The 23,203-nt window shown below is 41.6% G+C and overlaps 1 protein-coding gene across 4 annotated transcripts in view; it reads right to left on the reverse strand.

The window, feature by feature from the left end:
• Positions 1 to 23,203, reverse strand: part of Ryr3 (ryanodine receptor 3) — a 527,473-nt gene that overhangs the window by 19,072 nt on the left and 485,198 nt on the right. For 3 of the 4 annotated variants that reach the window (XR_005877312.1, XM_040746007.1, XM_040746006.1), the window contains 17 exons: positions 21,969 to 22,075; positions 21,554 to 21,605; positions 20,610 to 20,666; positions 19,267 to 19,366; positions 19,033 to 19,112; positions 16,672 to 16,748; positions 13,854 to 13,927; positions 13,585 to 13,602; positions 13,088 to 13,168; positions 12,243 to 12,331; positions 11,257 to 11,385; positions 8,373 to 8,477; positions 6,588 to 6,669; positions 4,643 to 5,973; positions 2,641 to 2,699; positions 1,697 to 1,868; positions 690 to 776 (listed from right to left, as the gene is read on the reverse strand). Coding sequence is in view for 3 of the 4 variants with exons in the window: in XM_040746007.1 (XP_040601941.1) it covers positions 690 to 776; positions 1,697 to 1,868; positions 2,641 to 2,699; positions 4,643 to 5,973; positions 6,588 to 6,669; positions 8,373 to 8,477; positions 11,257 to 11,385; positions 12,243 to 12,331; positions 13,088 to 13,168; positions 13,585 to 13,602; positions 13,854 to 13,927; positions 16,672 to 16,748; positions 19,033 to 19,112; positions 19,267 to 19,366; positions 20,610 to 20,666; positions 21,554 to 21,605; positions 21,969 to 22,075 (2,700 nt within the window). In the remaining variant the exon portion in view is untranslated. The remainder of the gene's footprint in view (positions 1 to 689; positions 777 to 1,696; positions 1,869 to 2,640; positions 2,700 to 4,642; positions 5,974 to 6,587; positions 6,670 to 8,372; positions 8,478 to 11,256; positions 11,386 to 12,242; positions 12,332 to 13,087; positions 13,169 to 13,584; positions 13,603 to 13,853; positions 13,928 to 16,671; positions 16,749 to 19,032; positions 19,113 to 19,266; positions 19,367 to 20,609; positions 20,667 to 21,553; positions 21,606 to 21,968; positions 22,076 to 23,203) is intronic. The other variant, XM_040746008.1, reaches the window with a different exon arrangement.

The following is a 23,203-nucleotide window of genomic DNA, read 5'->3' on the forward strand; positions in this document are numbered from 1 at the left end:
CCTCACTATGTTTAAACCAACTACACATACCTTACTATAGATTACCACTTTTCTTCTCTGGGCAACCAAAGTCCATAATTTGTTAAACTGAAGGTTGATTGATGTAGACAAAACACTGCTTTATAATAAATTGGATTGCTGGTTTTAATCAAAAACCAGAATAAAGACGGGGAAAAGCAGACTATGTCAAGAATCTAGGACCAGTCTTTGCTCCATTAACATCCATTCATGCAATACCCATTCATCCATGTTCAGAGCCTTCAATTATGGTGAGGGGACCCTCTGTTCCTAATGCTTACTAATTATTTTTTCATGATGGTTTCTCATATGTGTCAACACTGATGGGTCCTATGATTATCCTGTTCCTCAAGGAAAGAACTGTATTCATTATTTATTTCAAAATGTTCCATAGTTCCTGCCATGGCATCTAGCATATCGGATATGCTCGATATTTGGAGATTAAATCAAACAGGAATCCAAATAGTTGAAACAGTTTCCTAATTTGCTTCTCTTGTCGGCATTCCTCCCATGCTAAATATTGTATATTTTTTTCAAGGTCAGTGTCTTCTTTCCTTAGACATTAAATGTTTGTTCCAAGTAAGAATAACAGTTTTGGTTATAGTTTTCCCCACATATAGCATGCTTAGTCTGTTGTCTATTTTGCAAATAACCCCACAATGAAGTATCACCTTATAAAAAAGCAGGATGAAGTTGATAGCGAAGGCTACAAACAGAGCAAGGAACCTCAGGTTGTAGAAATTCCTGGCCAGGTAGTGCTGAAAAGAAAAGGATAAGCAGAGGTAGAGGAGCCAAGGGTAGGAAGGAGAACTGCCCTGTCTGATACTGGAAATGTGCCCTGGGTAGAGGTTACAGGGAGACATCTATGTCTCAGCTCCCATTCTTCTAGGGAAGCCCTGGTCTTGTTAGCACAACCACAAGTTGTTTGAGGGGAACCAGAAATGTGGATTATTTAAAAATGGCTTAAGACAATGTCCAAAAGAACCGTATCTTGAACCGTGTCCTAGTAAACCAGATCTCTCAGCATGCCATCAGCAGAGAGTCAAGCAGTCCCCTCCCCTGTACACGATGCAGCCGGACTGTGGCCCAGAGTTCTTAGCCCTTTCTGAGTCACGGCCCTAGAAACCTCCTTCACTCACTTTCTCGGAGTGTACCATTCTCCTCACTGCCATCTTCCCCGGAAAACTCAGCACCCAGAGGATGGACCTACAGCAGCTGGGGAGAATTTGACACTGCATGGGGCGTCACTGATGGTGCCAGCTAAGGTGTATTCCTGGGTGAGCAGCAAGTGAATCTCAGGGGGCAACTGGTCAGAAAAAGAACACTACACACTATACTGAAGTTTGCTTGTACCTACAGCAACGATGTTTGGGGGGCTAATTGAGCAACATAACCCAACACAGGAGACTTTATTCTTTATCCCAGTTGATTGATCTACTGAATTGTTGGACCACAATCAGCTAAGTCCCTGTGAAAATGTTTGGGTGTGGTGTCCAGGTAAGCCCCTGTTTCCTTCAACACAAGAGAAAAAAGAAGATAAACAAAAGGAGGAGAAGAATGGGAATAAGGAAGCAGAGGACGCGTGTCTAAGGAAAAGTGACACAAATCAGTGGCCAGCTCTCTGAGATCTACCAGACTAGTGCCTCTAGAAGGAAGGGACAATGGTCAGAGAACTCACCAGTAACTTAGTCTGATAGATTTCCAAGCCTTTGAAGAAATTGGCCATGAAGGCTTCCGGCTTGTCAGCCTTCTGGCCACGCCGTCGTGTCTTCTTCGCGGTCATTTCTGCCCACAGGTACTCAGCTTGTCCCTCCTCCTTGAATTTGTCCTCCTTTTCTCTGTCTTCCATGCTGCAGGGTGAGATGCTGACTCAGCATGTAGGAGAAAGGCAGGAGAAGCTTGGCCCTTAAGAGTCAAACCACTCGCTGGGCATGAAATCCATATTCAATAACTAGTGACCATTTTGATGATCCAGTGTATACACTGGGTATCATATGAGTTTGTGCTGTTTAGGAATTACACTTAACAACTCCTTTTTTCCCCCTTCAAAATGTTTTTTCCTTACTAAGTAAACCTTTTAGGATTAGCGGTGGTACCTACTCCCACCAACTTGGGCAGGAATTAAATGTGATGTCTAAAAGTACAGGCCTGCCATATAGTAGTTTTTCAATAATCACAGATCCTCCACCACCACCGTTATGTGAAGTTTTTAAAAGTGGATGTTTGATAATTTGTTCTGTCAATGAAATCCTGATATACTATTGAAATTATAACATTAATAAATGCATTATACGCCGGGCGTTGGTGGCACACGCCTTTAATTCCAGCACTCGGGAGGCAGAGGCAGGCAGATTTCTGTGAGTTCGAGGCCGGCCTGGTCTACAGAGCAAGTTCCAGGACAGCCTCCAAAACAATACAGAGAAACCCTGTCTTGAAAAACAAAATAAAATAAATGCATTATAGAGCTGAGGTTAAAAAATAAATATGCCCAGGGCTTGTAGACTACCTTTGCTTGCGCTGATAGAAGTGAGGTTTTCTATTTCCCACAGTTATAGAATGGCAGCTGCCATCAAACATTATCCAGCATAGCAGGCAGAGTAGCCCACACCCCCAGGAACTTACTCAGCCTTCTCCCATTCAGCCTTTCCTTCTACTTCACGCACTGCTTTCATCTCTGCTGCCTAGAGCAAAAAACAGCAACCAGTCAAGGTTTCCTTAGAGAGACAGGTCCAGGATGAACTACAAGACTTAGTACCTCTGTGTGTGTGTGTGGGGGCATGTCTGTGAGTGTGTGTGTATGAGTGTGTGTGTGTGTGAGAGAGGGGGGAGAGAGGGGAGAAAGAGAGAGAGCATGTCTGTGTGTGTGTGTGTGAGTGTGTGTGTCCCGTTTCAGCTTCTCTCAGGATTACAGGTTGTAAAGTATCTTGCTGTACATCTAACCTGCTGCTATGTAGAGATGCTGAGACAGATCTCAAACCTGAAAATTCACTTGTGTCCACCCCCCCATTATTTACTCAACTCAAGCAGGAAACTTATACTTAAACCTCGAGGAGCCCTATGGAAGCAGGAGGGAGGAAGGACACAGGTCATCCCTGATAGCCACTGCACTCAGAGTAAAAGCAAGCTCCTCAGCGAGGCCAGCCTATCCTGTAGGGTCCTGACTTTCTCTCCATCATTGACTTACTGTTTTCCATTCAAATGCTTCAAACTTTCCTCCCATGGCAAGGAGTCTGGATCCTTTTCAGTAGTCTGGCCCTCTGCCTGGATCATGAAACCCTGACTTTCCATATGTCTATAAAGATTCGGGATTTGGCTCAAATCATATTTTTTCAGGAGCTGTTTTGGCTGCCCAGTTTATAGTAAATGCTATCAGGAATTGACCTAGATGGTTACATCATGTCCCTTCTAACCCACTAGTTTGGTTATTAACCTGAACAAACATCACCAATGGTAATTATCTTCTTGTTATCTTTTCCCACTAAAGACTAAGTTCCATGAAAGTAAACTTATTATTTTGTTAACCAGAACATAGTCTTGTGCATGTGGTACCTGAGTTAATCTCTAGTCTTTATCAAATGATTCTGTGTCATGAGACAGAAAGGTGACGCAAAATATAAGAACACCTATGCTGTTGCCTCCCTCCCTGGCTCTTCACACCTCTCCTTCATTTCTCAATATTTCCTTTCTAGCATACTTATTTGCACCAACTTGTTCAATGACTGTCTTCTATAAAATTACAAGGAAAAAGGCTTGCTCTGCTATCACTCTCACACCTCAGAACAGTGACATGTGCCTGTTAACATGTCAATAGGTGACAATGGAATTAATGAATGGATGTGATACGGTCTTTGTCTGCAACCTCACTTCCTCCTTTGATGCTAAAGTGGTGTGGTGAGTTGGATGTTGCAAGAGAAGGGAACATCCAGAACATCCTGTGTCCAATGGCCTCTAAGTTACTTTTGTCTTATCCATTTGATCTAGCTGACTGACTCAAAGCCCTGATGATAAAAATGTTCCAGGCACGATCAGACTCACTGGCATAATATGCTGTCAATAAATAGTAGTAATTATCATCATCAATATCATATGAAGTTGCTAAGTGTTAGAGTTTAGTAATCTTTCCGGATAATGAAACTCTTATCTATTGGGATTATAGAGTTAGCAAAGGAAACAGAACATATCTATTATAGAGCTTCAGTGAAATGGAATTCATCAGAGCTTTCAGGGTATATAGAAATGCTGCCTCATAATATGTATGTATGTATACATATATATATTATATAGAAATATGCCTCATTAGAAATATCCTTATGCATTACACTTGGTTTTCTATGCTTTCACTGAATCAACCTGTGCACCACCAACACTACCTAATAAAAGTCTGAAGCAGGTGAAGGTTTCAAATCATCGTATGTTCAAGCTCTACATATAGACTAGAAGTCCTCTTGATGGCAAAACACTGAAACACTCATCTAAAACGCAATGTCCCCATACCTGGTGAATCTGGACTGGCAGAGTGAAGCAGCATTAGTGCAGTGTTATTACCTGTGCCAACCATGTACTGATTGCAAGATATAGTTGTAGTCATATGGGCCCAAGGGTGACAGACAAGGATTATGCTTACCTGTGCTTTCCTTTTCTTCCGCACAGTACTCTCTAATGTAGGGGGTTCATCCTTGCCGATGATTTCAGAGAGGTCACCCAATCCCACTTCAGGCCCTTGTTTTAAGCCACTTTCTTTCTTTGAGTGGATTCCAAAGAGGTCTGACATAATATCTGTATCTCCTGGCTCACCCTTTACAAAGTGGACCAGCTCAGCGGTGACACCCGGCTCAATCACTTCTGCCCTGTCAGCCTCCACTGCATCATCATGGATGCCAAACTGGGTAGGATCAGGCATGTCGCCTAGGATCTTGGTCACTCTGATGTTCTTTGCCCCTTCCACAAGCCCCCCTCCAAACACTGTGTTCCAGAGGATCTGGAAGATCCCTCCCAAGACAGAGAAGAGCAAGTGAAGGAGGCCCACAAACAGTGTCCAGAAGAAAGAGAAGAACACCTTCACCAGCTCCTTCGCACTCATCTTCTTCACATTCCTGTACTGCTTCCTGAGGTTCTTCAGGGTTGCCCTCCTCAGAAAGGTGGTGATGTTTCTCTTTACTGAGGCACAGGCCACCGCAAAGGCAGAGGCTGACTCAAAAGTCTTCTCTTCCTCCTCCTCCCCCTCCATTTCTATCGCATAAGCAGAATCTTCACCCTCTTCCTCTTCCTCTTCCAGTCTGTCAGCTGAGTCAGATTCTGAGATCTGCGATGCTAACTGCATCTCAAAGATGGTGTCCTCACAGAAGTTCACAAACAGCTCCATCTTCTCTTGCTCCCCGCCTTCATTGACGACATCAAAGATGAACTGCCGCTTGGATTCCTTCACTTGAGGCTTCTCCCACTGAGTTCGACTGGATTCACTGATCTCAAAATAAACACGCTCAATTTTCTTGGCCCCACCCATGATCTCGATTCGACCCAGGTATGGTTCAAAGTAGTTTAGCACACTTTCTGCTGGGTCCAGTAGACACTTCAGGCGAGAATCGTTTGGCATGTGTTCAGAGAGATTTGTCAGTAACACTGCCACATTGAAGCCTATGTCCTTGGCTGGCTCATGGAACCTCTCCACAAAATCAACATAATTAAACATGTCATTCTCATCAGCTTCTGTACATGAAAGGAGAAAGTCAATCTCTGACTGTGTATATTGCTTTAGACCTTCCATGGCCTTCTGGAATTCTTTTCTGGAGATGATCCCTTTACCATCCGGGTCATATTCTTTGAAGGTGTCTGAGCTGGTTAAGTCTTTAAGTTTCAAGAACATGTCAAAGAATTTCAAGATCATCTCTACATTAGTAGAAGATTCTACCAGTGTGTCAACCATCTGCTTTCCAATAGTTCCGTTTACCACATTTCCTGTGAGGCAGGTTCAAAAAGACATACAAATACATAAATGAACCCAAGCTATCATGTAACTAGACAGATAGCTCTTTTTAGGAGACTTATGTGCCAAATTAATCAGTTCATTTCTGACCATGATGATTTGACAATAGAGAGAAGCAAGCCATAACAACTACCCCACCAGGAGCCAAGGGAGAAGAAACCAGGGCAAGAGGGAAATGGCCATACCATGGCCTAGGAGGTCATTCCACTGTCAGATCTCTGAGAATACATAGGGATACATGGTGTCCCTTTGATCCCCTTTGACCAGTTAGATGGCTGGCATACACACTGGCAGCCAGATGTGTTGAAAAGCAATGGGGAGAGGGAGAGGATAGGAAGGGGCAAAGCTTGGAAGTTTTCCCCAGTTCATTCTGGCTTTCCTATTGGCATCAAATGAGTTGGTGTCAGGCTTTGTCCATCAGACCATATGGCCCTCACTCATTTTTTTTCTTTCTGAAAATTTGACATTCTAACCAATGCCTTATGACATCAGTGACCTGCCAGAAGGCTAATCTGTGCGATTAGTAAGGTTAGTGCTCAGACCAATGACAACCATGTGAATGCCTAGTTATACCAAACAGCCCAACCTTCCAGTAGGGACAGAAGCATCACCACCATGTCCTGAAGGAGATCCAAGAGTTCCTTCAGCAGCTCGATCTGACTGGAATCCTAGAACAGAAACAGGAGATACCCTGAGCTATCTGATCCCTTAGCAAAGTCCAGAGCAGTGAGCAAGGAGAGCCTGCTCTGGGAAGGTTAGGTGAAGGCTGCATCAAAGTCACGAATGAGCTCCCTTCTTGCTGTGAGTGAAGGTGGCTTTACCCATTGCCTGTAGTGCAGGGAGATTCATCCATCAGCGATCCTATGGCAGACATACTGACTGTTACTCGACACAACCTAACAGCCCCATCCACTGAAAAGTCATCAGGTACCTTCTCAAGTTTACTTTGTCATGTTCTATACTGGAGGACTACCTCCATGAGCTTCATGGGACATATTTTTGTCACAAGGAAACACTGGATTACCAAGTAGATTCTCCTTTCTTTGTGGATTAGTTTAACCTAGCTTAGTTGGTGGTGATCAGGGTGTCACTGAGGTCTTAAAATAATATGTAAGCACAGCATGCTCCTCTGGTTGGTCTTGATGTTGTTTTGTTTTCATTCAAGCAAGACAGGCAGAGCACTGAGGGGCAAGCTCTGTGCTGCAAGCCCTTTGGCATGTATAGGACGGAATATGAAGACCTTATCTAAGGGTGAAATCAAAATTAGAAAATGATGCTTAGCACAGCAATCTGAAGGTAATTTTGAAAACGTTCTTAGGGCCACCCTTCTTTTACAGATTCTTTGTCTCTCTTATGAAAAAACATACCTCTTTGCCTAGCTATTTAGATTCCTGAGGGACACTTTCCTACCCATTGTGTGCCACAGCTACATTTGAAAGAAAGATAAAAACATAGCAGGACAGAGTATTAGACCTGAGAGGAGGCCTCAGAGGCTATTCCTTCTAACCGTGGGTATTTTATAGATGATGAAACCAAAAGCCAGAAGTGGTGCATAAGTTTCCAAAAGTCACTGATGTGGTCTCCAGAACCTCTAGACCACACTGTCATGGTTGACACAGATATGGACATGTTACTGCCAAATTAGTAGTCCCCCCAGAACTCTCTTCCCGTAAGGCCAGAGTCAAAAGGGGAAAGAAATGAAGGGTTACACAGCACATTCCAAAAGAGAGGAGGCAGGTATGATAGCCTTGAAATTTTTGGATGTACATTATTTAAATTAATGCTGCAAATGTCTCTCTAATCAGTCTGAAACACATCTTGAAGTGCTCCCTCATGTGTTGCCATGGAGAGAGGTGATCAGCTGCTGCATATGCTACATTTATTTGTTCATAATAAATGCTCTGAGTGATTCTGATTCATCTTGCCAGAGAGATGGGGAGCAGTGGAGGTAGAGATGGGGAAGAAAGGGAAGCGGGGTGGGGGGAAGGGAGGAGCATTTGTGGGTGACAGAGACATGCAACACTTGGCAGGTGAGAAAGGTGGGTGCATAGTATTCTAAAATGATAAGACAATGACAAGGAAGGGGACTAGTACCATGGAAAGCAGTGTTGAGGCAGTTACAAAATAATAGGTTGGTGGGACATAAGGAAGGAAGAAGCTGCATTCATGCAAAAGCCCCTCTGGGATCTCCCCACCCCCAGGCATTCATCCCTGCTTCCCATTTTGGTCCTCAGTTTTAAGAATGAGACCTAATCTGCTTGGCTTTTCCAGCCTTTGATTAAGCAGCCACATCCATGAGGGAAGTCCAAAGGGCAAGAATTAATCCAACATTTCACAGTAATGAAGTATGTAGGGGAACAGGCCACAGTACCTGAGAGAGCTTCATCTGCATGTTAGCAAATACATGGAGGAATCCAACTACTGCATCCCACAGCCTACTGTGAGCCAGGCTCTGCTGGTTCCCGATGCAAGGGCCCTGGAGAGAGGAGAGTTACTCAGAGCCTGTCCTAGGAGGGCATTTGAAAGGGCAGTGCTTTCCAAATTCATGTATTTTTTTGCTTCAGTATTTTCCCAGGATACTTTCCATTCTTCCCAATTATAGGAAAGTCTATCTAAGGGTGGGGTGGGGGAGGAATGTGGATTTCACAGCCCACTGATTATCTTTTAGCTTCAGAATGGAAGAATATAGTTAACAAAATAGTTAAATATTATAGTTAAAGCAGAGCTGAAGGGTGTTACTCTACACTCTATTAACCCATTTCTTTCACTGGAAGGCCTTCTAAGGAAATCAAGGGTGTTGGAGACCACAGTATGTAAACCAGATGTAATCTACCACCTGTTGCTTTCAAGAAAAGCTACACATAAGTGTTATGACCTCTGACTAATCGAGGTTTAGAATCTTAGTAATAATCCCAGTGATCAACTACTTCTAGGATTTTCATACTAATGTAAACATCAGATATAAACACCATCTCAGATATTTTTTTCTCAAAGCCAAATGTGGGATGACTTAGTTACCAGTTTGCATTTCCATGATAATAACCTTCCTATTTATGATTATTATTAACTCTCCATCATAGTCTGCTCTTTTTTTTTTAACTTTAACCAATCTCCAAATTTCTCTTCAATAAGAAATATCCAAAAAGGGCACTCATACTACACCTCTAGAATGGGACTCCCGGTAGGACTGTCAAGAGAAAGTTGAGAAGAAATCTTGTTTACTTTCCCAAATCATACTGTTTTATCCCAAATCACTGTTTATCTATGTTCAATTTCTTGTCCCCAGAGGCCAATGAGTTCATTTTGGAACAAAACTGGTTGTTGAAAGAAATATGCATTTACAGAATGCAAGCTTCTTTTTTGTATTAAGTACTTCAGGAGAAATCTCTTTGTTGATAACTTTCTCCTTCCTATAACTACCCTTGTACCCTTGGGTGGGATAGTACTGTCCTTTACTTAGTGAAGCCCCTCTCTCTTTTTTTGTTTTGAATTTTAATAGTTTAACTCTGCTACATAAAAAATTCAAAATTTCAGGTAGTATACTAAGTTTTATGTTTTTCTATGAATAAGATCTGAGGGAACTAGTTCCTCATGATATGGATATTGGATGAAAATCTAATTGCCCCCCTTCTCTCTCTCTCCTTTTTTTCTTTCCTCCCTCCCCCCTCCCTTCCTTCCATATTGGGGATTGAATCTAGGGCCTCACACATACAAGGCAGTCACTCTACTGCTGAATTTTGAGACAGGATTTCCTTAACATAGCTGTCTTTGAACCCACTCTCTACCCGAGGTTGGTTCTAAACTTGTGATCACCCTGCCTTATCCTCCAGATAATGTTTTTCATAGAACATATTTCAACTCCACGATATAAAAAAAGAGCCACACTCTGAGATTTACTTTTGACTTAGAGAATGAGGCAAGAAGGAAATGAAGGTACACAAGGAAGGGGATGGGACATTGCTCATGTCTTTCCTTGTTTCTTCAGTTACAACAAACTGAAATAACTATTTGACACTATTCTTCATGAAGTCTCTTACAATACTGTCTCCATGACTTCTCCAAAAGACCAATATACATCATTCTTTATTTATCTAGAGTCTGTATGTCTCTGTGACAACACTTAGCCCTGAGGTTCATAAGAGTTTTGTCTTCCATTAAACTCATACATGTGTTTAAAATTTCTCTGTTGTCAGACTCTGAGTGTCAGTATGTTGTTGAGGCTATCCTCAATTCCATTTCTACATGTTTAGTGCATAATAATTATGACTTGAGGCATAATACATATGATTGTTTCAAAGTATATGTGATCATCTCATATCAAATATTTTTCATTATGTATATGTATTTTCAACTACATTATAAGCTCTTTCATGGTAGAGACAATATATTCTTCCTAGGAACTAAGAAGAGAACACAGACAAATGAGCAAATATTCATGATTTTTCTGGTTATTATAACATAAAAATGAAGTCTCAATTATGCTTCAAAATCTTATATCACAGAAGGCTGATATGGCTACTGATTATATAGACATGTTTACCTACATACATCATTCATCTCTTGACAGTAGGTAGACTGTTGTAGGAAATGAATAGAAGGTGTTATGGAAAGAAAGAATACTAGAAAATTAAGGCACTCACCCTGAAATCCACCTGTTATTACTTCTTCCATAATAAGAGCTCAGAGATTCTGGATTGTTATTGTTGCTTATTTGATTTTGTGACAGAGACTCATTGTATTGCCCAGAGTAGCTCCAAACTCAAGATCCTCCTGCCTCAGCCTCCTAAACCCTGGGGTTGTAGTCATAGGTAGGCTGGATTCTGTTTCTAATTTTTTTAAATCCCTACTAGGATATCACTTATGCCATTGTTCTATAATTCCATAAATAGTTTCTCTACTTCACTCTTCATGCTTATAGAACATCAGATATTGATACATAATCAGAATTTTGAAGCGAATATATTTTTTGTTCATTTAAAATTGTCAGTCTAGAAAGGGTAGCAAAATATAGTGATGTAAATTAAAATAAAGTGTGATAACACCATGAACAGGTCCCAGTAGGGATCACAGAGTATAGGTTCTCACAGACACAGGCACAAATGGTTCCTTTTTCTAGATAAGAAATAATGTCAGTATTTGGGGCTGAGTACATAGGCCAAGCACTATGTGCATCCAAATACTCTTTAGAGAATACAGAAAATGAGGATGCTAAAAATGTTCTATTTGCTGTCACTTCTGTCCTCGTTAGCACCTACCTGGATGTACTCTGTAAGAGAATTAAAAATCTGCTTGGTGACTGCCAGAGCTTTAGAGAAATTGTGCTGTCCAGATTCATCAATGATGTCCTTTCCTGAATAGTACCAATAGAAATCGCTGATTGATTCCTAAAAGCAAACAGTAGAGTTTGACATTTCTTGGGCTGCATTTAAGGAAGTTAAACTCAATGGACAAGAAGAATTTAGAGGAATCCCATATCTCTACACCTCTGCTATGACAGGAGCTGTGAAGATGGACAGAGATGGACACATAGTTTTCCACAGGGAGGAACATAAGGAAGCCACACAGTCTTTAGTGTCTGGGAGACTATGATATACAACATTCAAAGTGAGCCATGTCCACTGAAGATAATCATGATTATTCCTATGAATAATCATTCTTTCTTGGCCCCTTAGCTGGGTCTTCACTGACAACACTAACCTAAACCTAGCTTTTATAACAGATACTTTCATAATTAATAGTCCTTTAACTTTGTCTTTGAACACATGTTTTAGGAATTAAAACTTCCCTTAAGTGTGGGGACATAGATTACAACTCGTTTGAGGGTCAGACTATATAAACATTCTCTGACATATGCAGGTCTAATGCATAAGTTTTCAATTTAACAATGGTGTGAAAGTGACATAGATTCAGTTGAAATTGTACTTGAAATTCTGAGTATTGTTTTTTTCAGCTACCTCTTTATGGTGTGATGTTCTCCCATAGTCAGGAGTCATGAATGATAGCTCAGGATGAACCGCACAATCTCAAGAGTAAACAACCAAAATACTATAGTGTATCATCTCATTAAACTACAATGTTTGGTAGCTAGGTCCATGAAATGAATCTCCACCATATGGCTGGTTTATCAGATACAGTTCTGTTGAGGAACATCTGCATCCTGGGCCTCCCTGGCTCTACATAGCTGTTGCTAACTTGTGTTAACTGTAGATGACATACACCATGGCCTATGGTTCCAACTCACCTGCAGACGCAGAAGGTAGTCCACAGTGCTGATTATGATGTTCACAGTGGTGGTGTTGCCCATCTGAGTCCTCAGGAAGTTCTGAAAGTCTGAGAATACCAGTGCTGGGTCAGAATGAAGGCCCGTTATACCAAAGGGAGTCAGGGGCACCCTCTTAGCTGAGCTTAGACGTGGCAAGACTCACAGAGATAATATATTTGGGACCTCACAGATCCTGTTCTACTGTGAGCCCAGACAACCTTGTGACACCTAAAACACAATGAGGTACAAGAGGAGATATGAAAGGAGTGGTGATTCTGGGAGTGGTTTAGCCTTGGTGACACTAAATAATAGCAGCCATAAGTCATTTTATATAGCCTTTCTTACTAAAGACTAGATGAATTTGGATAGTGTGGTGGTTTTTAATGAGAATGCTGCCCCCGCCCCCCCCCGCCAATGTTTGAATGCTTGGTGACCAGTTAGTGGAACTGTTTGGGAAGGATTAGGAGGTGTGGCTTTGTTGGAGGAGGTGTGTCTTCAGGAGTGAACTTTGAAGTTTAAAAAGCCCATGCCAGGCCCAGCATTGCTCTCTTTGCCTACTGTCTGTGGGTCAGGATATAAAGCTCTCAGCTACTGCTCCAGTGCCATACCTGTCTTTTTCCCACCATGATGATCATAGACCAACCCTCTAAAACTTAAGCAAGTCCCAAAATAAGAGTTTCCTTGGTCATGGTGTCTCTTCATAGTCACAGAACAGTAACTAGGACAGAAAGCAACTATTTGAATCAAGCGGAGTCCACTGAACTGAAAGAGAACTGTGCACACAAATGCTGTTTTCCCCTGACTAGTCAGTTGTTTGCACTCACCACTGTTATGTCCTTCACAAAGCAACTGAAGGAATCTAAAGAGATCCTGTGTGAACTCATCATTCTGGAGTACCTTTTCACCTTAAAAACATAACACACACATCAGTATTTGCATGGCTTCTCAACAAGGAATAACTTCTAATGCAAATGATTCCAAAAATGACAAAGGGTTTGGAAAAGGACCTTTGGACTACTGTTGATAAGCCCAACTAATTGAGAGCCAATGCTGCAGAGTACACAGCCCAAACAGTAAACTGTTTAGCCCCAAGATATATCATATAATGAGAACAACTAGGACAACAGCAGCCAGTGGTTCACAGGCCATAATAACCCATGCTTTACAGGTAAAAGGCACTTCTTTTAATTAAGCATCAAACTGCTGGGTTAAACCCGACATGCAGCCACCAAACCTAAGATGAGTCTGTACCAAAGCAATAAATCCAATCTCTTAGGATTTGCACACATGGTAGGCACTCAGGCTAGAGACTCCCACTTACCACGCTCACGAACAATGACTGGTAATAAAAGGAAAAAAAAAACAAAGTAAGAAGCACATAAACACTGTAACAAACTTTCTTCAATTACAACCATCTCTATGAACACATCCAGCCTGGATGCTGGCCTTAGCAATGCTGCAGATAGAAATGTTTTTGCTTAAGTGGAACAATTCTTTGCAGACTTAGAAATTGCATGCAAAGGTTCTGATCAGAAAGAGTTGAGATTTCAACCAGAAATGGGATGACCTTGGCGTTCATTAATTACTTACGTGTTCCCTCTTCTGTAACCATTCCCAGGCCTTCAGCTTTATTCTGCCTCTCAAATGCATTCAAATCAAGGACGCTTTTAATTGACAAAAGAAAACAAGGTTTAGGGCTAACCACACTGGGAAAATAGATTTCTAATGTCAATGTATTTACAAAGACTATTTTGTCTCTTTATTATCATAAACAGACCAATATATAACAGCATGATTAAAGAAGCCTGTGCTAAGTTTGTGCCAAGCACTGTGGTTTATGGATGTGACAGCTCACAGACTTTGTCATATGTATAGAGAAGTGATGATTGTTGTTCAATCTGAGTCCTTCCTTATGGATGAAGACTTAGAAAGCCTTCCCAAATCAGGAAGAGATGAGTTGTTTCTGAGATTTCTTAAACTACATTCAATGCTTACCTCTTGCCCAGCTACTTTCTCTAAAGATCACAGGGAATTGTGGTTCTTAGTGTCTAGGATGAGGATTGGAGGAGAGCTAGAAACTGAAGATGTCAAAAGCCACACTCTTTTATGGTTCATTCATTGTTCAAAAGGCAGTAGCAGCTAAGATTAAGCCTTCTGCCGAGTGGTGTCCCCAAATTTGTGAAACATTGGCAATTGTTTTGTTCTCATTTTCTCCCACTTTCCTTGTTACAGTCAAGTTTTGTTGGGGCAAGAAGCTCCGGTATAACCACTTGGGCTGGGAATGAGAACACTGTGGGATCAGATGATTTCCAAGTTAAGCATTTCCTAACAGTTTAATTCCTTCTCTGGTCTGAAAACTGTCCTGGAGCAAAAAGTTTATAAAGGTATTGCTCTTAGGGACATGCATGGCTGAGCCTGTGACCTAACACTTGCCTTAATTCTGTTAGTATTTGGAGGACATGGTTGTAGACTAGAGAGATACTGGCACTCCTATTATTTTTTTCCTTTTTGGGGAGTCATGACTTTTCTGAAATTTGGGGGGAATTTTAAACAGAAAATGACAAAATTTCTATTATTCCATTTGTTGTTTTTATTTTTAATTTTTTAAAAAATGTTTATTTTTGTGTGCAAGGTTTTTGCCTGCATGTACCATGTACATGCCTGGTGTCCATGGAAGTCAGAAGAGGCTGTGGGATCCCCTGGAACTGGAATTTATGGATAGTTGTAAGCCACCATAGTGGGTGCTGGCAACTGAACCCAGGTCCTCTGCAAAAGCTCTTATTTCCTCTGACATCTCTCCAGGCTCTAGTTTGTCGTTTCCTCATCCCAGCCTGTGTAATAAAAATGGGTCTGCTTAAAACCCCAAATTATCCTACTATTTTGCTATTTGGATTTTGCTGTGCTGGGTTGGGGGATGGGGCAGATGGGGAGGTGAACATAGGAAAGGACATCTGGACATCGTTGCTTTGAAGTTTTGCTTTTGAGTCAGTGCCATTTTATCCTCTAAGCACCCATGTTGAATGTTTGTGTTTTCCTACTGCTTAAGTATTTCACAGATATGTATTATTTGTGTAATAGCCAAACCCATTAAAGTGCCTTAAAACTTCTGTGATGAGTCATCCGGCAATTAAGTGTATGTCACTTGTCACTCTGTGCTGTCATCATGAATAGTTATAAACAAAGTTATCAGTATGGAGTGCTGCAGCATGCCAGGAGAGCTCTTAGAGACCTAATGGAGATTTCATGAGCAAAGTACAACTCAGTGGTCTTGATTTTACCATCCCTGAGACCATGGGAGCCACTCTATCTTCAGTGAGTCAGGTCTGGCAATATTACGTTTTCTTTTCCTGAGAGACAATAGGCTGTAGTGATATATATATATATATATATATATATATATATATGTGTGTGTGTGTGTGTGTGTGTGTGTGTGTGTGTGTACACATATACATGTATATGGAGAGAGAAAGAGAGAGAGCACTAACAACAAGGGATTTTGCTGCAGCTCAGATAGTCTCCTTGTTGCCTCAGGGCACAATTAATTTATTTGATTTATACAATCAAATAAGATTGGCAAGATTATGGAGTCTACTGAAAGGATGTTCATACTCCAAATGTCCAAATGGAAGACATCATGTTCAATCTTAACTCTTGATAGTTGGGAGCAAATGAATTAAGTAATTGTAACTTCGATTTCTGATACTTTGCTTAGAATGTTAGCCATGTTAAAAATGAGCTAGTGTGGTGGCCTCAGGACTTTTGGATATTTATTCAAGAGTGGGTTCAACCATGACGGGCAGTTTACAAATGGTAAAATCACTGGTAATTTGATGCTTTGCCTTTTAGTCTGTATCAAAATTTTGTTCCCATGCCAGAATGGACCTCTGTCAAAATGGATACATCAGAGTGTTTGCTTACCAAATACCCATTCAGCCTCAAAGGATTGTTAGGGGGAAAAGATTGCAAGTTGTCTCATGGGTTGAAAGAAAACAGCCTTCAGTCAGAGTGAGGTATTCCTTCTCTTTGCTGGTATTTCTTGGCTTCACTTTGGAGGTATGCATGTTTAAGGAAAACTAACATAGGAAGGAGGGAGGGAGGAAGGGACAGAGGGAGGGAGAAGAGAGAGAAGAATGGAGGAAAGGGAAGGGGAAGGGGAAATAAGGGAAAGGGAGGGAAGGGATAAACCACAGATGTTTGTGGCGGAGGGGCATTATTTCTTCTCTCAATGTTGTTTGAATGTAATCCTGAAGGCCAGGGAACACTATCCATTCTCTAGGATTTTAAGGTAGGTAATTGCTGAATCTTCTCAACAATTCCATGATAAGGTAGTTGATTTTTGTATACCTCTTTCTGTATCCCTTTCTCCTAAATTGTTTTTAAGAATGCTGAGTGGTTTCCCCATACTTACCTGCAAGATTGCATGAGACCAGAAAGGCTTTGAAAGAATCCAGCATCTTTTTTCTCTTTTAAGTAATCTAGCATTTTCTGCAAAGGAGACACATTTCAGAAGGAAGCAATGAAAACTATGTCACAACTGGTGATCTTCCTAACTCTAATGGAGAAATGGCAAATCCCCTGCCACAGAACCACACAAAATCAGACTCAGGGATACACATAAGAATTACTGGTGTAGTTAAGAAAATATAATCTCTATACCAAGGCTCAGGGAACATCTGAGAAGAGGCCAAAAGACTGTAAGAGTAAGGGGACCAGGATGCTAGCTGGGAGACTGTCTTCTCTATAGTATAGGGAAGCTTCACCCATGGCATCTCAACAATAGATTGCCCAAAGAAGGCCTGAACAATATCACCACCAGATGACATGCTAATCCATTTGGGGGAAATCTCAGAAGGTCCTATCCCTAGATGAAGGACAACAATTAATGACTATAGGCGATTAATGAGGGGGAATCAATCTTCCCCAAGGATGAATCCCTTGATAGGTGATCCAATACCAAGTGATCAGCCCTAAAAGCATATATTTGGGCAACACTAAATAGACTTAGCAGGTTACATTTATATGTGTATATGAATGCATACATGTAATAATAACAATTAAAGAAAAATACGTGTGTGTCAAAGCATCTACTTGGGCAGTCACATTCTGTTATATAAAGGCTTATCACTTTTGCTATTTTGGCACAGAGTAGTAGACTTTGGAATTTATGGATTTCTTGTTTGAAGTCTTTTATTATTTTGTAAATGGGTGTTAGGACGGCGATGTCTTAATGTTTATTGTTGCTGAGGTATAATCGCAATTGCTCCTTCTATGAGTATTGTTTACAGGACCAAGAGCGCAGACAGCAATGGGCCTGGTGGGAAGCACAGACATTTTTACTTTCTTTTCTGTGCTCTCAGTTTTTAGAAAGGAGGAATTCGGTGTGACAGAAAATTTTTGTGTATTAAAAAAATGACCTTGCTGCAAGTTAGTTAGCTGATATGTGGTAGTAGAAGAAAGAAAAAAGTATGCCATAAAGAAAAATGACAATTCTTTTTTTTTTTTTTTGGTTTTTTACGAGACAGGGTTTCTCTGTATTGTTTCAGAGGCTATCGGTCCAGCCCGGCCTCGAACTCACAGAGATCCGCCTGCCTCTGCCTCCCGAGTGCTGGGATTAAAGGCGTGTGCCACCACCGCCCGGCGAAAAATGACAATTCTTAATGAGAAAATTTCTTGGGAAGATTAAAAGACTAAGAAAGCATTATATGTAAGGTAGTTACGAATTCAGAGACTTACAAAGGCTCTGGGACATACCTTTATGAACATTAAAGTTCTGTTTGAACTCACTTTCTTGTGCACAGAGATGCTTCAGGTCACAGTGGTCCTCAACCTTCCTAATGCTGTGACCCTTTAATATAGTTCCTCATGCCATGGTGACCCCCTCCCCAATCATAAATTATTTTCATTGATTCCTCATAGCTGTGATTTCACTACTGTTATGAATCATAATGTAAATATTCTTTGAGAAAGAGGTTTGCTAAAGGGGTCACGATCCACAGACTGAGAACCACTGCTTCAGGAGCTACTCATGCATCCCTACCTTCTTCAACCAGCTGCAATTCAGACACTGAATGAATGGCTAGCAGCTGTCTGAATAATGACTGTCTCATTTTATGCTCACTAGAATGTACTCAGTGAGCTAGGAGGTTTTGCTATTTTATTTTGTGGTCTGAGAAATTGAATACAGGGCCTTATTCATGTTAAGCAAGTGCTCTGTCACTGAGCTATCTCTCTGACCATTGGGTTTATGAGATGGAGTCACACTCACTCTGTAGCCTGAGTTGGTCATGAACTCAAAATCCTCTAGCCTGAGCATTTCAGTTGAGGACCTTATCTACATTGCTCACTGTAATAACTTCAGCCTTTACAGCAGAACCTGGCATCGGCAGCAATCAGTGAACAACTGTTTAACGAATAGGGAATAAGTGAGTGAGTAACAGGTATGTGAATGACGTGTGGTTTCTCATGCTACAGCAGCTCACAGGTTAAAGGGCTTCAGAAAGATCCTAAGGATTTACAATTCTGCAGGAAGCTCTGAGGGAAAATGCAGTGTCTTGTTCCTTTAACCCTAGGTACAAACCTCTTTATTAAGTACACACGGGCATGCAGATTCCCAGCTGTTGTCTTTTATTTGTGCTCTTCTAACATAATTGGCCACTATGGACAAATACCAGTCAAACAACTGTGGGTGGCCCTCTTGGAACAAATGAAATGTTTTCAGTGAGACCTGTCAAATGGAAGAACTCCTCCCCATCCCCCGATGCCACATTACCTGCTGCACACCAGCATTGCCTCCATTCAGAATGGCAATCCCCAGCTTCAGCGTCTCAACCACCATGGGGCTCATCTCACCTGCCAGGGTGAAGATTTGATTGAATCACCAAGGAAGGAGGTGATAAAGTATATACCTTCTGGGCTTTCTCCAGGCTTGTCAATGTGACATTAGGTCATGGTGTGTTAGCTCTGCACTAGCCACCCGGGGTCTACCTAGAAACGGGGACATCACCTTTACTGGCACTTATCATCTGAAGGACCATCTCTGCGGCACCACGCTCGTGCAAGCGCGCTTGCTGATACAGTGTTTTCTGCTTCTCCATCTCCTTCTCCTAGAAAAACAAGCCATATAGAAAAATTTGCTCTCAGCCCCTCCCGGGTCTCCATTCCTACCTTCTGCCCATGTTCCCTTTGAGTAAATGCAACATGGTGAGGTACGCTGAGAATGAGTCTTTAATAGCCTAAGAAAGGCAATGCATATAACTTTGGATAAACCAAACCTCTAAATTTTATTTCCAGACATGACCTAGCATCCCCAAAGGATTTATGCATAAATTACCTCACTCTTTAATGGTGGGTTTTCTACTCTTTATGCTGATAGGTAACATAGTGTTTTCACCTTTGATATTATAAAACAAATTATTATTGTTATTATTATTTTAATAGTGAAGAGCGGAAAAAGGAGATTTATTTAATATGACCACTTTGGTAAGAGGACCAGAAAGATCCAGTGAATGCCCTCAGTCTTTGTCTTCAGGGTCCTAGCATGAGGGAAGGGTTTACATAGCTAACTAAGCAGTGCAGGTCAAGGTCTAGACCTGTCCATCACCACTGTTTCAGCTCCGGTCTCTCCTGGAAGACCACCTGGCAAGCTAAGCTGTAAGTCTTTCTCTTGGAGACAAGTTCCTCCTTGGCTGCCTCCAGGGCTCTAGCTTTTCTATCTCCTGTCATGCAATTCCTTGGAAGGCAAGATTTAAAGCATTTGTTTTCAATGCTCTATTATACAGGGAGCATGTTTGAGGGGCCAACTGAATATTATTTGTCTGAATGTAAGAAATGTCCCCGTATTAGACTGCAGACATGTTCCGACACAGCTGGTCACCAGAACTGTAATCACCTGCATTCACTTTTACTATATTTTTGGGTGTTTTGCCTATCAAAGAGCTCAAGGACCTAAACTTGTGCAATTTTAGGAGTTTTGGGCTTCTACATATAGTGCCTTGAAATAAAAACTATTGCCAACTTATATTGATAGAGTAATATAGATCGTCCCAATGTCCTTGATTTTTCACTTTAGGCTGTTTAAATTTGTCCTTCTACAGCTGGTAACTACAGTAACTGGGAAGCCCATCAAATTGTCCCATCAGAACCAACCTAGTTGGGAGTGGATACTGCTGATGAGCAGGTCACCTATTGCCTATTAGTCACATGGGCAGATACCAGAGCTATGGCTAGACTTGTTGACTAGGACACAGCAGTGTGTTGAGCCTCATACGCAAATGGCAGTCACCATTCTGAAGCCCCAGCCTATTGGCCTGCAAGGACCCTGGTTCTAATAACTTTATGGAAACTCACTTCAAATGTTTTTTCCTTGTCTTCCTCATCCTCTTCATCCTCACCACTCTGACAACTCTGGATTCCATGGAGCGGGGAAGACAGAAAACCAAGTTATAGGAGTCTAATGAACACAGACTGCTCTCCTATGATATTTTGCAAGAGCAGGGGACAGGCTATCATTCACAGACTCCTCGGAACCTCAGCACCTTGTAAAAGCAGGAACATTTTGATCATTGCAGGGCAACATTCCACTTTAAATCCCATTTCTGCAGTCAGCAAGGGCTTAAGGAACAAGAAAGGAGAACACAGAACTCACATATCCAACAGTGACCTGTTTTAGGCACAGATATGAATTCCCTTCCCTAAAAAAGTTCTGATACAAATAAGAACCAAGGAATGCAAGGAGTTGTCCCTGTTAAGACAGATACCAGGGCTGTGACAGTAAGAGTGGGATATCTATGATGTAAACCCTAAATTGTCACTTTGTACTAGGGCCATGAGACACAACAGAACAAAGCAATAGAAGTTCCTGTTTGTCAGCATCTGTCTCCTCCTTCCTGAATGTTTTTCTATCTGAGGACAGTTTCCTTATGTATATTCAGTATTCTAGAGTTTGTCAAACTTCTGGGTAGCATTCCTCTAGTTACTGTGGCTCCTCTAGGACACTGAAACCTTTTTCTAGTGTCAAGCTTGTGTTCTTCATCTGCACACAGATCGAAGTCCCTGGCCTCTCCTGGTCACTAACTGAAAATGTAAAGACAATCTGTATGCTTAGGCCATGTTTAATAAGTGTTAGAACTGGACCATGAATCCAGCTACCAGCATATTTATGGTGCAAGAGTTGTGTGATACTTAGAACCTGTGTCATGACCAAGCCCCAGCCTTCTTGCTCTCATGACAATTTGATTGGCTCCAAGAGGTCTAAAGATAGACTGTGACAAAGTGTGAGAACCCAGCTGTACCTTGGCCATCATGCTGGAATAGGAGGTATACAAAGGGTCATCTTCCAATTTGCTGGAAACAACAGAAAAAATATTTAGCAGGCTATGTTCTTGAGTCAACAAAAAATTACTAAAAACAATATAAATGCCAAGTTAAATGCATGAATGAACTAATTAGATACTTGGACTCTTAAAAGCTGAGCCAGCATTGGCTTGACATGGACTTTAGGAGTAAAGTGACAATTTTAGGCTGTTTCATTTTTAGTCTGTCTCGTATTATGTTGAGAATTCTGTCCTGCGGGCATTTCCTGGTGGCCATGAATAGAGCCTGTCTGTTCTGAAATCCTTCCTGCCCCACCCCCTGCTAACCACGGAGGGGTAGACATGACTGAGTACTATCCCCGGCCTGTGGGAAGAACACCATGGTGATGCTGACCTCCTCTCCGTCAGTGCATTGCGGCTAAAGTGTAGAATGATTTGATGAAGTGGATCAGGCTGCTTTTCTGTCTCTTCCTCTTCCTCCTCTTCAACCTTGGGAGATTTCTGCACAGAGCAACAGAGACACATTTGAGACCTGGATCCCCGCATGGACCGCATAGCTGCATGCGAATAAAGGGAAGGCAGAGCGCAAGGCACGGGCATCAGACTGAGAGCAGAGAAAGGAAGCCTCTGCCAGATGCTTATTTCAGGGAAGGGGTCCCGAGGATGCAAGGTTGGTACAGACATCTACATTTCCCCCAGCCCATCAAAGACACATTCCAATTTTAAATTAAATGAGATAAAAGAAAGCAAATAGCTGACCACAGGGAATGAGCTACTGACTCCAATTAACACTCATGCAAGCTGTGGGCACCCCAGTTCAGGAGGGAAACCCTGCTGTTGCTTAACTGAGTCCCTCTAGATAACACATGTAATTTCTTCTGGAGAGCAGGCTTGAGATAGAGGTGTGACAAAATTCACAAATCTCTGGCGCTATTCGGGGTCCAGTTGTATTATTTTAGTTTTTTTCCAAGTATCACCATGTTTATTGATAGATACAAGTGTATAAAATCAGGGCATGAACATGACTTGATAAGTTCAGCAGACTTAATTGCAATACTATAGTAAGTGGGACTAATGCAAAACCATAGTATTAGTCTAGATTTATCCTAATAAAAAATGTCTCTTTGTTTTAGCTTCACACTCTATCCTAAAATTTGCTCTCCTCTCGCCAAGTCACTTCTCTGTTTTTATAGAAAGGGAAACAGCAGCTGATGTTAGTGGCAACAGTGAAATTTTCTGGCAGAGGCCAAGTCAGCAGGGTGGATGTACTTGGTGGATTGGTGAGAACCACACAGGCTAAAATGCTGCTTGCTGCCAGCTTCACAGCCATCAGGAGAGTGGGAAAACAGAGGCAGCTCCCTTCTCATCAACAGGAGTGTGTGTGGAAAGTAAGGGATCTACAAACAGAGGCAGCTTCCTTCTCATCAACAGGAGTGTGTGTGGAAAGTAAGGGACCTATAAACAAAGGGAAGGAAAAGAAGAAAAAAAAGGAGGGAAGCTGCCAAGATACAGGACGACAGTTCAAAGAGAAAAACAGACAGAAGAGAAGAATGAGAAACAATACCAGATTAGTGCAGAGAGCAAGTGAGACTGGAAAATGAGAAACTGGAGTGGTAAGGAGAAAAGAGA

The sequence above is a fragment of the Mesocricetus auratus genome, unplaced genomic scaffold, assembly GCF_017639785.1.
Source record: "Mesocricetus auratus isolate SY011 unplaced genomic scaffold, BCM_Maur_2.0 Super-Scaffold_100004, whole genome shotgun sequence".
In the NCBI taxonomy this organism is placed as follows: Eukaryota; Metazoa; Chordata; class Mammalia; order Rodentia; family Cricetidae; genus Mesocricetus; species Mesocricetus auratus.